Source organism: Corvus moneduloides, chromosome 9 (genome assembly GCF_009650955.1).
Source record: "Corvus moneduloides isolate bCorMon1 chromosome 9, bCorMon1.pri, whole genome shotgun sequence".
Taxonomy (NCBI): domain Eukaryota; kingdom Metazoa; phylum Chordata; class Aves; order Passeriformes; family Corvidae; genus Corvus; species Corvus moneduloides.
The window spans coordinates 26,871,708-26,888,201 of NC_045484.1; the positions used below are offsets into that span (position 1 = coordinate 26,871,708).

General features: G+C 41.3%; 2 protein-coding genes across 5 annotated transcripts in view; one reads left to right on the top strand and one right to left on the bottom strand.

The window, feature by feature from the left end:
• The first annotated feature begins 80 nt into the window (after positions 1–80).
• Positions 81–3,806, top strand: PRPF38A (pre-mRNA processing factor 38A). The gene is made up of 10 exons (XM_032117320.1): positions 81–289; positions 370–529; positions 1,037–1,158; positions 1,309–1,394; positions 1,543–1,653; positions 2,184–2,296; positions 2,797–2,823; positions 2,902–2,999; positions 3,342–3,390; positions 3,478–3,806. The coding sequence occupies exons 1-10, from the start codon at positions 160–162 to the stop codon at positions 3,518–3,520; spliced, it is 939 nt and encodes a 312-aa protein (XP_031973211.1). The 5' UTR covers positions 81–159; the 3' UTR covers positions 3,521–3,806.
• Positions 3,807–4,806: 1,000 nt separating this feature from the next.
• TUT4 (terminal uridylyl transferase 4) overlaps positions 4,807–16,494 on the bottom strand; it is a 44,820-nt gene continuing 33,132 nt past the window's right edge. For 2 of the 4 annotated variants that reach the window (XM_032117317.1, XM_032117316.1), the window contains exons 23-31: positions 16,313–16,360; positions 16,143–16,225; positions 14,620–14,735; positions 12,816–12,976; positions 12,446–12,469; positions 11,751–11,848; positions 8,761–9,286; positions 6,385–6,558; positions 4,807–5,357 (exon numbers count right to left, since the gene is read on the bottom strand). In XM_032117317.1, coding sequence (XP_031973208.1) covers positions 5,266–5,357; positions 6,385–6,558; positions 8,761–9,286; positions 11,751–11,848; positions 12,446–12,469; positions 12,816–12,976; positions 14,620–14,735; positions 16,143–16,225; positions 16,313–16,360 — 1,322 coding nt within the window. In that variant the 3' untranslated portion in view covers positions 4,807–5,265. The remainder of the gene's footprint in view (positions 5,358–6,384; positions 6,559–8,760; positions 9,287–11,750; positions 11,849–12,445; positions 12,470–12,815; positions 12,977–14,619; positions 14,736–16,142; positions 16,226–16,312; positions 16,361–16,494) is intronic. The other 2 variants (XM_032117318.1, XM_032117319.1) reach the window with 2 other exon arrangements.

Sequence of the window (16,494 nt, forward strand, 5' to 3'; positions counted from 1 at the left end):
GCGGGGCGGGCGGGGACGCGGCCCCGCCATGTTTGTGCCGGGCGCCCGCAGGGGAGGCGGCGGCGGCCCCGCCCCGCAGGCGGAAGCGGAAAGCGGCGCGGCCCCTCACGGGAGCGGGGCTGAGTTCGGGGCCGGGAGCGGGGCTGAGCGGCGGCCGCCATGGCCAACCGCACGGTGAAGGACGCGCACAGCATCCACGGCACCAACCCGCAGTACCTGGTGGAGAAGATCATCCGCACGCGCATCTACGAGTCCAAGTACTGGAAGGAGGAGTGTTTCGGGCTCACGGGTATGGCGGGCGGGAGGCCGGGCCGGGCCGGGGGCCCCGAGGAGAGCCTGTGCTGACGGCCTGGCCCGTCCTTCTCGCAGCCGAGCTGGTGGTGGACAAGGCCATGGAGCTGAAGTACGTGGGGGGCGTCTATGGAGGGAACATTAAACCCACGCCCTTCTTGTGCCTGACGCTGAAGATGCTTCAGATCCAGCCCGAGAAGGACATCATCGTGGAGTTCATAAAAAACGAGGACTTCAAGTAAGTTGTAGTGTGATTTTTCTCTTGTGGGATTGTTGTACAGAGGGAAAGTGCCCAAAACAGCCAGGGAAACCTCAGTTCAGGGTTTAGCACTTAGTGGGCCTTGATGAACCGTGCTTTCTCAAAACCAAGCTTTTCTTCTTTTCAAGACTGCTCTCCTTGTCACCTGGTGTGTTGAAAGGGCTCATCTTTGTGGCATGTGCTCTCTGTGATAATAAACCTCTGCCTGAAGTATTTGGAATGAGCTGGATTAAGGGATTCATGTTAATCTACTTTTTCTTCAGTATTTCTTCCATTTTAGTTAGTGATAATGCCTCCATACAAACATGATGTATGTAAAATATATATATGTTTTTGATATTATTGAGGAAGTGATGGAATAAATCTAAATGGTTGGGTATTCTGGCTAGTGTACTGATTTTCTTCAGAAACTTATGGGAAAAACTTTTTTATCCAAACTGCTAAGTGTGCAGGAAGCCAAGATCCATGAAAAGGTTTCCTTTCCAGGTATGTCCGAATGCTTGGAGCACTGTACATGAGACTGACAGGCACTGCCATCGATTGCTACAAGTACCTGGAGCCACTGTACAATGACTATCGGAAAATTAAAAGTCAGAACAGAAATGGGGGTAAACACTTTTACTTCTGTTTAGCAATGTAAATTTTAAAAACTCTGGCATAACCAGCCCAGAATGACAGAAGTTGTCTGAAGTGTTTCAGCTTTACTTTAGCCTCTAGTGTTAATTTTCTTTCTTTTAAATGCTATTTTTCACCCCCAGAATTCGAGCTGATGCATGTGGATGAATTTATTGATGAGCTACTCCATGAGGAACGTGTTTGCGACATCATCCTGCCTCGACTGCAGGTTGGGAAATGTGGATGGTTATGGAATTCCTAACTGCATCAAGTTCAGTAGTTGTATTGGCTGCTGGCTTGTTGTATGAACTGCGGTTGCCTCCTTAGGTGTTTGTTCTTACTTGGGTTATGTTGAATAAAGTTGCAATTTCTCCTAGAAACGGTATGTTCTGGAAGAAGCTGAGCAACTCGAGCCTCGTGTTAGTGCTCTGGAAGAAGATATGGATGATGTAGAGTCTAGTGAGGAGGAGGAAGAAGAAGATGAAAAGGTTGGTGAACTGTTTTAGAAAGGGATAATTAAAGCTGAACCACTTTAGAACACTTTATTGTGACAAATATCTGAGGGGGGAGGCACCAGGAGGCTGCTGGCAACTCCTACCTCTCCCCATAACATATTTTCATATAAGCAGCTTGTGAGGACTTAGAGCCTGAAGCAGTTGTCAAGTTTTTCTGTCTCTTGAATTCCACCAATCTGTATCTGTTCTGTGTTAAGCATATTTAGGTAAATTGTTTTACATGCATATGTAAAGGAGAGAACTAAAAGTGATGATGGAAGGTCCTGAGACCATCAGTCAGTGCTGCTGTACTTCTTCAGAACCAACACTATGAGAAGTGGCTGTTTGAATTTCCAGTTGGCAGTTTTGGGCAGTTCCACTCACTCCTGAACATGAAATACTTGAGGATGGGGAAGCTTGGCTGCATGCCTTTGCAATTTATATTAATTGTTCAGAAATCTTTACCGATAGCTTAAAACCTTGCTGAAACAAGACTTACAGCCCCTCCCCCCTCTTGTTTCCAGCTGGAACGGATCCCATCTCCTGACCACCGCAGAAGGGGCTACAGGGACCTGGACAAACCCCGCAGATCGCCGGTGGTGCGGTACAGGCGGAGCCGGAGCAGGTCTCCAAGGAGGTGAGGTGACTCTTTCCTTGAGCAGTGTTCTTACCTAGTGTGCTGCAGATGGCTGAAGCACAGCAGTGAAGGTGGCAGTTCAGCCAGAACCTCTCACACCTCCCAGTTCCTTTAGCGCTTCCTGAAGTGGAGTTGCAGTGCACAGACACAGTCAGCCCTTCTGCCTGTTTCTCCAGTCCTTCTCTAGCTCTTCAACTTGCTAGCCAGCTTTAGCTAAATTTGACAATACAGTGAAGATGTTAAGGAGAACCAAGTGTTTTTTCATCTAAGCCCCAGGCTGCAGAGAAAATCCTGTTAATTCCTCTTACTGATAAGAAGCCAGGAAAAACTCAACAGTAGCCTCTGTTGCTCAGAGTCCTGAAGCAGGTCCTTGTGCAGGTCAAAACCACTTTAATGGGGGGTAGGAGAAGCCCTGGTGCTGTTGCTGAAGGATGTGGGAAATGAAACAGCTGTTCTGCTAATGATTTTTAGTGATTTTCTCTTTTCCCCCCCAACTCCAGGCGCAGCCGCTCTCCAAAGAGAAGAAGGTACTCTTTAATTCTATTATGTAAGCTGAGCAATGTGCATTTTTAGTACAGCTCTCTTACAAGCTGCCTTTCCCTCAGCCCATCACCGCGCCGGGAGAGGCATCGCAGCAAAAGCCCGAGACGGCACCGGAGCAGATCCCGGGAGAGGCGCCACAGATCGAGATCTAAATCTCCAGGTATTTCTGTCACTTCCAGATTAACTCTGGAAAGTCTTTAGCAGCATTACATCCACTGCAAGAAAAATCTATGTCACCATATCGAGATGGTAGCACAGGTGCTAAATCTGGCTGATAAAACTTCTGCTTACCTGAAAGCACAGCTGGAGAACTCCATTAATGGCTGCAGAATTGTTTTGAGTAAGTTTTGATATACTTGCCAGGAGGTTAATTTGAGTGCTTAGTTAAGGCTAGGGTTGTTCTGGCATTATCTAGCATACTTGGTCACTAGAAGCACATTGCATTAGTAATACAAAGAATTCCAGTGGCAATTGAAATAACTACTGCCTTTTTATCTCACAGGGCATCACCGTAGTCACAGACACCGAAGTCATTCCAAATCACCTGAAAGGTAAAGGCTTGGCCTATTTCTTAAAGGCAATTTGGGAGTTGAAGGGGGTTTTACAATGTTGTCTTTTTGGTTTTTTTTCTGTTTCAGATCTAAGAAAAGTCACAAAAAGAGTCGGCGAGGGAATGAATAACAAACTAAACCCAGCTCCCAGCTTAAGGGCTTTGAACTGCAGTCTAATGCTGTCCTACTTGCTCTACAGGACAGCTGGCTCTGTACTGGCTGCCTTAGCAGTCCCTTTCTTTGATCATTCTCATTTGTTGTCTTGGATTTTTTTATTACAGGTAAGCTAAGGATACTTTTTATGTAGTTAGTTACTCATCCTTGTAATAGAATTTGAAGATTGTTTTTTAATTGTTTTTCTTGAAGCCTGTAAAAACTAGTGAAGAGCAATAAAAAAGGGAGGGTTTGTTGTTAAATGGCTCCTGGCTGTTTCCTTCATAAAATTTTGTTGAGATGTCTCCTGGTTGAAGCTGGCTTCATTCTCAAATCAGAGCATTGTTTTGTCACACTGTCCCTGCAGTCCAGTGCCAAAGGAAGTCTGTGCTCAGTCACAAACACTGCAGGGCTCCCAGCCCTGGCCTCTCAGAGCTCCAGTACAGGAGAGGAAGCAAGGCTGTCAAAATCCAGTGTGTTCACTAAAAGCTCACTCTAAAGTGCTCTCCAAGACGTGGCTGTCATTGGGACCTTTGTAAAAATCACCCTTCAGTGTAATCTGCTGCTTCTGATGCTGCCATCAGAGAGTTCAGAAGGTTCAAGTAGTACAAAGCACTGCTTCATTCTTTTGGAGTAAGAAGTTCAATATACTTAAAGACAGTACAACACTACTTTGAGCATCATTTGTGGTCTCCCTGTGACTGGGAACAGAATTTGACACCATGATGTTCAGCTCTACCTTCTCTGAGTGAAGTTAGTTTTTTAGATTTAGAATAATTAAGCTCTTACTGAAGCTACAGTTCTCCTCTTACTACATTTGAAATCAGTTGTGTTAAGCCCTTGTGTACCATGTTTTTTTTCATGGCCTTGCTTCAGGAGCAGGGACGGGCAGGTTTATCCCTCAACACTGCATTTAGGGTTTCAGGATTCTCATATTGCCCTGGGAGTGCTGACAACACAAAGAGTGTGCCTAGTGCATTCATGGAAAGTCCTCTTTAAAATTGCTTCCCAGTACAGCCTAAGTTTTCCAGAGTCTTTGCACATTATTTTGCAAAGCTGATAAACAGAAAAACAGGTGTGCTCTTCCTTCAAGTATAATACACACATGGGCTGTGAACAGCACATGCAACAACACCAGCATGGAGAGGTCTAGTGCTTGTATCACTTGTTAAAACTGCTCATCTTTCCAAGATCTCCACATTAAAGCCATTTTTATTATTCTGGTTAAAGCAAGCACGCATACAAATAGGGAAGAGGAAAAAGTCTTATGTCCTTTTTTTGCAGTTTTATTTTTCTTTTTAAAAAGTTTTTTGGCACTACATAGTTCTGTAAAGAATAGAAGTGACAAATTTTTAAACACATGAAATCCCCTTCTAATTTTATTTTTTTTTAGAACAATATATATAAAGTCTGAAGCAACCAAAGTATGAATACAGCTAATAGAAAATAAAGAACTTAATTTTAAAAATTCTCTCTCTTTACAGTTTATCAAGATAAAACAAAACACAATTCCCCTTAAAAATAGGGTAATAAAATAGATGAAATTTGTATCACTCAGTTTTGTGATACTAGTAAAAACTATAGTTCATATCTATGTACAAATGATACAGTTTAAAAACAGTCTTAAATAATCTTGTATCTAAACATGTTGCATTAAGATTTCAAATCAGAACCTGAATTTCTTCCTCCCCTCCCCCCACCCACCCACAATCCCATCCAATTTCACTTTTTCTGTTGAATGTAATTCAGATTCAAGTGTGGGTGTCCTTGAGACAGAAGCGAGAACCGCTGGTTACTCTGCATCAGTGGACCAGCTAAAAGAAAATGGATTACAATTACTTCAGCAAATCACATATTTAACAGTGCTTGGCTATATTCAGTGTACTAATCTAACTTAAAAATAAAGCCATTTACTAGACTGACACAAATGCCATCTGTGCAACTACCCCATTTAATGGGACAATGCAGAATTACTTAAATCCTATCTCCAAAATTGCCTAAGAATCATCAATACATCATTTTGTTGCATTACTTCAGTTATTTAGCAAAAATAATTTCAGGATTTTAAGTAAATTTAGTTTTCACTTGGAAACCCTGCTAGAGCTAACAGATTAGATTTTGAAGAAGGACTTGGAGCCCGTATCTCTCATGTTACAGCAGGTGACCCCAGCAATATGGAAGCTGCACATCCTGCAGGTCAAATTTGAGCATCGTTTCTCTGGTAGTGGAGGTCTTTTTCCTACAGCCTTTCCCCATCCTGCCAGATCCTGGACACCTTTACCCTTCATAAACATCAGATTTGAAATCAAGTCAGTCCTTCCCAGCTTCCTGATGAACTGAACCTGATCTAACGTTGCAGTCAGTGCTGCTCTGACTGTGGATGGGCTGGACTAAACCTCCAGAGGGCCCTTCCAACCTCAACTGTTCTATGGTCTTGCAAGTTTTTATCTATGTAAGTCATTTTACAAAGCAACATACAAAAACCAAATAAAGTGAATTGGGACAAAAATTTCTTCATATTCTGAACATGATCATGGGCCAAACATCTTTACTGAAGCAGAGGCAGCTCTGCAGTGAGCCAGCAGCAGCAGCAAGGAAAAAGAGGCTGGAAGTGCAACAGGCTGCAAACTGGCTCAGATTTCAGAATTTTATTTTAACCCTTCCCTCCCACAAAGATTTTCATTCATCCATAGAGGAAGCTGAAGCGCTCATTTGACTCTGGGATTCATTATGGTTCCAGGGAGCCTAGTGAGTGACACATGATTCCTTGGCTTTTAAAGCCTTTGAGACAGTACAGAGACATGTTGCATGAGCTGTTGATTCACATACTGGTTCTAGTACCTTGAGGGTAGAAAGGTTTGTTCGGTGGGTAGCTGGCATTTCCCTGCTGCATGTAGTTCTGAGGCATATTGTAAGGCCACGCTCCTCGGAGGAGAGGAAAATGGGTAGGGGTCCCATGGTCCCAAGGGACAGAAGGAGGGTTCATTTTACCAAACTGTCCTTGGAAACCCTGATCTATTTTTCAATTGAAAGGGAAAAGCACATTGCAAGTTGAAATAATTAAACAGTAAGTCACAAATACAATTTACATCTTAAATAACAGTTTGCAGGGGACTTAATGTGATTAGTCTGATGTACTGCTTTTCTTTTTAAATGTACATCAGTAAAAATTACCACCTAAATTACTTCATTATTCACTATAATAGAATTATTTGGAAGAGAGAGGATGAATCAATATTAAAATCAAGAGCTATGATTTCACTATTTTTATGTCTTGTGATGAAAAATACAAGGTCTGAACAATGTTACTACTATCTGATCCCACGCAAATATCCACTATCACTGACAGAGCTGTGACATGAAAGCTATTATCCTACTGCAAGAAATAACTCTCAGATGTACACTGGAATTCCACTAATACTTCCATGCTTAAGAAACTTGCTATCTAGATTACTGGACTGACTTAAAAAATGATTTTTCAAGAGAAAAATATAAACTTTGGAAATAAATAAACAAATTGTAAAGCTATTCCATTTACAATTCTGATATCACTGCAACATTAAGGATGAGAAATCAAGCATCCAAGGAGGCAGGACCCACAACATGAGGCATAGCTCTGGAGTATGCATGAAAAAGAGTTGTCTGTCTTGATAGTTCTAATGATCCTACTTCTGATCAGTTGTCTGCTGAAAAGAAAATTAAAGTAGCTCCTTCCAAGTCAAGGTTATGTGAGCCAGGACAAAGTTTCCTCAAGCTTGTTCTCAAATTGTCCTGAGGAGGTAAGAAACCAGGCTGCAAACAGACAGGAGACAGCTCATCTCTGCTGTGTACCCACCTTAATGGCATTTAAGCCAAAAAGGAAATAAAACTGATTCAAATACAAAGAGGAAAATTACTATGATTGAGATCTAAGAAAAGGAGTGTGATGAGGTTGGAAATTGAAGGAAGATGAGGGATGGGAAAAAAATACTGTGACTGACAGCACAAGAAACCTGGGAGAATGGAGAAGGGATTAGAATTTATGGAGCTTGTCTGAAAGAAGACAGCTACCTTAGTAAGGAGATGTGGATTGGAAGGAGCTGCTTGAGGGAAAGACAAAGCTGGAGAAGGGGCCAGATGAGAAGATCAGAAATGGAGAGACAGGGACAGAGGACACCGGAGACACACAGAACACATGGGTAGGAGTTCCTGTATCCTTTAAAATATATTCCCCACAAAGCTTTAAATAGAAAAGCATGTATCTCCAGGACCTTAACATGTATTTGAAGCCCATTAGTGAATTACTCCTCATCCACAGCTGTTGACCCAGCTGAAAATCTACTGTTACTGACAATCACCTTATTAGTGCAGAGAAAGGCTGGGCAAGAGATTCAGAATTTTCATCTTGTGATGAACAACTGCACCAGTATATTGTATTATGGATTTATTTTTTTAAACATAGAAGGACTTACACACTCAGAATAAATCAGAAGACCACTGCAATGATTAATGATATAAAGGTTAACAGTTAAAATTCAGGGGCTGCCACAGTTCATGTTGCAGAGTAAACTGAATGGGCTTTAATCATTGTATACTGCTTTTCTGCAGCCTCAAACACACCAGTGTACTTGGATTTGCTATGAGGCAAGAGGCTGTTGCCCACTTGTCACAGGAAAATGTATTTTCAGGAATCAACATCGAGATTATGGAAGTTAAATGTGGCAGGACAAACCATAGGAAAAAAAGAATGGGTAAGATCATATTATATTATACTGAAGGTGAGGAGACAATATTCAACTTGTAATTCTACCAGTCTCCAAGTTCATGTTTGCAACCTCAGCATTCATCTAATAAATTATGCAATGATGTGTTGATCCTAGAGGTCTTTTCCAACCTTAATGTTTCCATGATTGTCTGATATAAGGAATCCATTATTTGTCAGCACATTGACAGAAATGTGAGTGACTCAAACAGTGATGAGGAGGTTTCTCAGTTGAATGCAGGATTTCTCATTGTTGCACAGCCATTAACAGCAGACAGGACTAATGCCTAAAAGTTATGGTGATCGATTCTAATTTTTTTTCCTATGAAAACGTTAAGACAGGTGAAAGTCGTGATTTGGTTTCTTAAGCATCACATTTTTTTTTTATAAAACAAGTTGAAAGAGTTAGCTGTTCCTGTAACACTTAACACTTGTACACAAAGTGCGAGAGGTTTGATACAACAGAGAAGAGTTACCTGAATTCCCCACAGTGCCATTGTTCACCAGTGAGTTTGGAGTCACAGGATTGTGCCAGTGTCCCTCATGAGAAGTGCTGGGGATTCCCATGGGCCTGGCAGCAGGCTGTGCAAAGATGATACTGGGATCATTCAAGCTTACACTGCTCTGGTTATTTGTGGTGCTGCTGCTGCCAGATCTCATAGAAAATGGAACATTTGTAGAATGAGGAGGGTTACCCGGTGCAGAGTGAATAACAGGCCCATGAATAGGCCAAGAAGTGTTGGGAAGCTGAATTTGGTGGTGATGGTGCATCTGAAGTAGTCCCAGGTTATGCAAGGTGGAATACTGACCTGGGGGAGATTGGGGAAAGTTAAACAAAGGCAGCTGGACCTGATGGGGTGGCTGTGCACCCTGCTGTGGCTGAGAAACGTGCTTAGACTGGGATATTGATTGTGGCTGAGTCTGGTTAATGGAGGCTGGCTGAGAGGAATTCTGTGGGAATTGCTGAGGTTGTGGAGAATAAGATGACTGATGCGAATCAGACTGGAGGAAAAAAAAAGTATGAATTTCTGATTAGTTCACTGGCTATTTAATGGTGTTTTCTTTAATAAGCACCCACTGTTAGACTATTCATAAAATGGCAAAGCACTCCCCAGCAACACCCCAAAGACTGCACCCAAGTTCCTGTTGGCTTCAGTAAGTGCAGGTCAACTGACAGTGACTTTCACCAACAGATAATTTGGACTCGTAATGTGGCACATCCCACCATCAGAAACACCATTCTGAGCAAACATTAGCCCCAAGCTCTTCATTAGACTCCACACACACTTGTTTCTAGTTTTTAATCAGTCTCTTCCCTATCCTACTTATTTACAGCCCAGTATCTCATTAACTAATTGCCTTACTTCTAAATACAGTGGTTCTTAATACTGCAGTTTTTTAAGTAATTCCAAAGTAAGCTCCTAATATTTCTACCATTTAAAAAAATCTGTTAAACAAGAAATGCAGATTCCAAAAACCCAGTTTCAACCTTCATATCCTGGTGCTAGGCTATGGCTAAAGGCACAGTAATAGCAATTATTACAGCCTTTGCAGAGTTCTTACAAAACTTTCCCTTTCACCAGCAACAGAAATAGGCATGAGGCTATTTTATCTGTTTAGAATTGCAACTAAACAGAGAAGTACTTCAAGAACTGGGTGGCTGGGAAAAGAGTTACTCAGTTCATCTGCCAAAACTTAATGCCATTGTCTGGATTCCCCACTCTGGTTTTAAGCATTGAGACAAGATGCTGATGGAATGAGTGCCTCCAGAGACATTCAAATGAGACAGGTACCTAAACCAGAGAGGATGACCTAAATCTCAGATCTCTTTCTCCCCCTAAGACTGACTTCTCTCCAGAGACTACAGCAGCCAGCCAAGCTCCAAGAGCCTCAGCTGCTGTTGAACACCTGGAGTTATAGGTCTCTGCAGCTTGTCACTATCCCTGATTTATCACTATTGCCTGTCCATTTAAACTGGCAGTCACTTGTCTCCAATAACCAGAGGTGTCTGCAGGACCTCCCCATGCCACAGCATCCCCTCTAGCAGCACACTGTGTGTCTGTGCCAGGGTAAAAGCTGGAGCCCAGAAGCTGGGATTGCTCCCTGCTGCTATTCCAGCTGTGCCTGTATGAGTGCCTCCTGTACCTTTCTATCAAACCAGGAAGAGAAGGTAAAACCTGGGATTTGAAAGATGATCACTGGTTTAACAGTTTAAATGTTATAAAAATAAAGCACATGCACTGACCACAAACATTCCTGCAGACATTAACCTACCACAGGCATGCACTGGATGTGCCAGCAGCAGGAAAAGAGGCATATTACACTCCAGCCTAGATCTGCTTCCCATTCTCTCCCTCTTACTCCATCAATATTCCCCCTTCCTGTTCTTCTCAAACAATTCCTGGACAGAACATATTCACCAAGAAATCCTGGCCAAATGACAACCATGCAACACACAGAGAGTCCATGACATCCAGGTGACACAAGAATGTGCACATGATGTGTCTGGTCCTGAGTCCACCCACACATTTAGCTTCAATTCCCGAGGCTCCTAAAAAATATGGCTCCTAAAAAAAATACTCCTGTGGCATGTTCAGCCCTTCACTTAGATTAGGACTGTATCAGCCTCTCTTTAGAAGCACACTGTAAGTCATGAGGTCTCTGTTACTGGAGCCAGCATTCCAAGAAATGCTTGCTGATCAGTTAGGAAAGTAGTAAACTGAACAAACAGCATTAGTGATCAGCAGCCCTGATTACTGTATTTGCTTACTTGCCAGTTTCATTAGGAGGCACATGCTTCTCCGACTAACACCTTAAAATAAATTCATTTCTGCTGTACTGTCTGCTCCAAAAATATTAAATGCCAACAGCTGTATTTGCTCAAATACCCTCTGCTAACCATATCCACTCAGAAGCAGATTAAACACATTTTATGTAGCTCTATAGAGACCTGAACAAATTCTAGCATAAAACTACCAAAAATTTCCCCATTGTTCTGCTTGTGCTTCTAGTCTGCTCTGGCAGGCATTTCATTGAAGTATGACTTAGCTGTGTTCTGTGTCTGTTCACTACAGTCCCTTAAGACAGATCTCTTAAACCACAAAGAGTCACGGTTGTCAGTAACCTAAGTCTCCAGCATGTTAACAATGAGCTATGCTTCATCTCCCTTAGTAACTCCAGAGCACTGCCAGAACAATGAGAATTTGAAAAGCATCCTAGCTTAATCTGGCCTTTCAGAATTGCAAGGTATCTCATATCAAACTTGACTATGAGGTTTCCATACTGAAAAACCATAAATGCTCCCCAAGACACAGCACATCATAAATCAAAGTTTCACTAATTGGCAGAGTGCAACACTGTCATTATCAAGTGCAGAATCTGTTGACAAAAAACTGTGCAAACCTGTTCCCAGCATAGCTAGTTTGCTACAGCTTTGCTCCCTGCAGTCCCCCCTCACAGAACTTACACATTCTGATGACTGCCTGGTGCGCAGGGGTCGCTCCACCTGCTGCTGGCCCACAGCCACCAGCTGGGAATTTACCATGCTCCGGACCAGCTGCGTGCCTGATCAAGGAACAGAAATGTTAATAAAACCCACAAGGTGACAGAATAACGAGCAGAACTGGGAGTCAGCAATACCTTAACTCTCATGTGACACAGAGTAGGTAAATCACTTTAACCTCTGCTCTCCTTTAAGTGGAAACTTTTCCCTCTACTGGCAGCACACAACATTAATAGGTATAGGAGCTAAACACAAAATCTATTTTTGAGTAAAACAAAGTCTAGCAGGAACAAGGCTCACTTTGCTATCAGGCTGAAGCTCTACTTTATATAGGTTTCCACATTACTGCTGTAAGCAGTGGCACTTTAAATAGCAATAGCAACAGCAGAAACTCCTGGGCAAAGAAAGGAAACTAAAAAAAAGACTAAAGGATAACAGAACACAGAAGCAAGGCTCTCTCTGAAGTTCATTTATGAATACTTTTCCTCTTTTTTCAATTATCACAGGCACCCAAGGGCCTGATTTGAATGGGTTTGCAATTAATCTTCTCTAAGTACTACCAGTAATTTGAAAGCTGGATCTAGCCTAATTCATCTGTATGGTTTTTTTTAGGTGTTACTGAAAGACTGCTGATTTTTGCTGAAAATACATTTACTTACCTCTCACAGATGACGGAGGGTTAGCTAACATTTGAGAAACATTTGGAACAGGAAATGCATTCAATTACTATTATTATTACTACTACTGCTTCTAATGCACCCATTGTGAGTGGAAGACAAATAATGCAATACCCTGAAGTACACTGTATTTTACTGCTGAGTACATTTTTACCACCCATGCAAAGACTATACTTCAGGAGGCATTACTCCCCTTGAAGAAAAGCAACACAGACTAAAAGCTGTATTTGCAATGACTGAAATATCACCTGCAGGATTTTTTTTTTTAAAGATAATTACCAAGTCTGTACAGAAACCTAGAGAAAAGGGATCTCACAGCTTTCAAATTATCCTAACACATAAACTAACTTACCTGGCACACTATTATTTCTCTGACGGGTTTGTTTGAATTCAGGACAATCTCTCCTAACATGACCCACATCCCCACAGATGAAACACCTTTTCTCTCTTGTTTCTCTGTCATCTTCTTTCACCTCTTTTTCATCATCTTTCTCATTCTCCTTTTTCTTCAACCTGAACAATAATTTTTATTAGCAGTATCACAAAACCACACACACACAAACACATCATCTCTGTAGAATTGTTGCACTGTTATGTTCAAAGGAAATGGTTACATAACCAACAGCTGTACCAGAATACAGACATCTCAGGAATCCCAAAAGACACTTTCAGATTCTGGGCTGGTTAATAGCCTGTATAAACTTTAAGAACTTAGAAGCTCCTGAGACCTGTCCAAAAGCTGTCTGACTGTATTAGAGCAGAACTATGCCTGCAGTTAAGCAGCCTAAGCCTGCCAGGTAGCTGGGGATAGCACAGCATAGCAGTTCTATGCAGCAATCCCACTGAGTCAGAATATACCCAAAACAAGTGAGCTGCAGCTTGTTCATACAACCTCCCCCTCACTGGAGAGGGCACATTTCTCTGTCAGCATCTGAGCCCAGAGAGGATGTACAGCAAAGCACTGAGGCCCTTTCAAACACTCAGTTCTAATACAGCAGGAGAACTAGTGATCAGGAACCAAGACAAGAAGTAAAGGTCTTTTTCCGCAAGATATCTGTAGGATTGTTAAATATTAGTATTATTTTGGGAGCTGTATATACAATCTGAGAGAGATTCTGTGTGGCTGTGCTGTAGTAGCAGTTTGTGTGAAGAGCAGACCACAGCTTCTTTTCCTGAGGCAGATGTAGGGAAAGAGGTGATGCAACTCCATGTGCTAGTACTTGTACAGAGAGCATCTGAAAGAAATAGTCCACCTGTGACCACAGGATTTCAGTGCACTTTCATGTATCTTGAACTCTGCTGACTGAACAAAAGGCTGTAAATAAAAATTTTGTAGCAGGAAGAGACCAAGAACCCTTTGAAGAATTATGGAGCACACAACTGAACATAAGGAGTACATGAAAAAGCCCAGATTAATTTGCATTCTGAGGGCTTCAACAGGCTTTAGCAGGAGTCAGACAACCTAGGCTGACTGGGTCATTAAATAGCCAAAGCTGTAAAAAGTGAGGAGTGCATGTTCTCTGTCAATTCCTGCTAAACTCTCTTTGGAGAGATTGACCTGCACGTACCAGGGACTCCTTTTGCAGGAGTCCTGGACCCAAAATTCCTAAATAAAATTAATGTACAAGTGCGAGATCACCAAGTGACTGGCACTAGTATGATGTTACAGAAATGCACCTTAACTATTTACATTTTAACTAATCCTAGAGTTATTTTAATAAACTTTTACCTGCCTTGCAGATGTACATTATCAGATTTAGAGAACAATTCAAATTCAATCCTGTCTTCTGCACATGATCACTACAGGAAATCCATTTTAACACATGACAAATTTTGCAGCCAGGTAATATGTTCTCCATCTGAATTTACACTACACAAAGATAATTTAGTGATCAAAGTTGAGCTTAACTACATATGAACATACTATGGACTGTTGATTTTACTCTGTGTGTGCTTCTATAAACACTTTAAATTTTAAGTGATGATCAGAAACTCTTAAGAAAAGCAAAAAATAGGATGGGGAATTGAGGATCAGACACGAAGCTCTGATTTTCTCTGCAATTTAGCAATTTTCTCATTTCCATTAAATCTTCAAATATCCAAATCCCTCATGATTTAACCTCAAAGGTTTCCCAATAGCTTTGTGTATTACTTACCTCCTCCTCTTTGGACAGTCTTTCATGTAGTGACCAATTTTTCCACAGACACGACAACATCTGTCATTGGGTGCCAATTCCCCATCTGTCAGCACTTTTGAGTCAAAAAAGTATTCCTATCAAAACACATCAGACAGATAAAATATATAAACCACTCACTTATAAGACTGAGAAATGAAAGCAAAATTGTCAGCTTTCATCTCTTATTGCTCCCTGAATGATACTACTTCTGAGATTATACCTGGCCCTTTTCTTCCCCTAGATAATGGCAGCTTTTTCAGAGATATGAAGCAGTTTGGGCTAAAAAAGGGCTATTTGCTCTCAGGGACAGAGGATGAATTTGCAGAACAGCTTATCCAGGCTCCAGCCTGCTGCCCACCTTTTGCATCCTCAAAGACTCTTAAGAGGGCAATTTTTTTGCATATGATCTATTTTGGTACCTGAGTCAGTACTTGTGTGCTTTCCAAAGCACCCAATGTCCCTTCCCAGATGACATGATTACATCCATTTAGACAGAACACAGCTCAGGTGGGAAACAGATGGAGCATCTGCAGACTGACCTGTATCACTCCCCTCCCCTGGAATTTGCTCAGGACAGCTGCAGTTCTGATGTGTGTCAGCACAAAGGTTTACAAAGCCCACAGGTTACAGCCTCTGAGCAACAGAATTATTGTGAAAGTACTGTCTTGCCTGAAAGACTGAAATGGAGGTACAAACTCAGAAGAAAAACACAGATAAAGCAAGCAAATGGAAAAAAGAAGATATGGAAGGATGACAGGAAATAAAAGCTTTCAAAAGATTTTTTAAATCCTTTAGAAATTCAAGTTCTGTTCAAAGCTACTGGGAGAACAGTCCTGCGAATTGTTTTAGAAAATACCTTTCCAAGTTGATCTTAAAAATACTAATTATAGTATTTTATTTGCTCATATTTAAAAAGTAGCAGTCTCTTATACATCAATGACTGGGGCCTGTAGCACAGAGCAGTACTTTCTCCAAAATGATATTGAATGAACGCATTCCTCACTCTGACTCACTACACAGATTTTAAAGGTCAACTGTTAAAAAAAAAGTCAATCATCATCCTTTTCCTTGCTTAAGCAGCAATCCTTACTATCTCCGCCAAGTGGAAAAATAAATAGAATGTAGCATCTCTTGGATCTGTTTTCTTCAGCTAGTAAAGAAGAGCCAGTAAAGTTCCTAGAGCTGTTTCTGAGTTTTACAGCCAAATTTGCAGTTTTCTGCAATATTTAACATCATACAGTGGGAGTTTTTATAAAAAACAAAACACAAATTAAACTTACTTTTCCCAAACCTGCCAATAATACTCATCACCCATCCAACCACTCCTCTGAATTTTATATTGCAGGAGCCCAGTACTAAACTGTACATTTAATGCAGACAAAGTATAACTACACATATTGTGCATACCAAATCGATAAATACATACAAGAGACTTGCCTTGGGTGCATCAACTCAGTGGACAAAGAAAATTTAAAAACATACTAAAAACTCTGAGAACTTACAGCTTCTCTTCCAACAGCTGGGTAGAATGGGGTACCAAATAACTTTCTCCCATTGATAAATGCCTTCATTATAAAGTTGGTCACTATTGAAGAAAGACAAAGTTATTGGAAAACAACAGAAAAGGCACAACTCAGCAAACATTAGCCATCAGCAGACATTAATTGCTTACTTTTCCTAGAGACTCCAGCACCCAAATTATGATTCAAGTCAAAAGGATCTGCACAAAGAAGGGAGAAAAAAAAATCAGAGTTGGAAAAAATATGCTGCATCAGAATTTTTGGTTTTAATGCAGAGAATTCCATTTTAAATGCATTCACAGAGTAGATTATAGCAAAGCAATGCTGTAAGTTT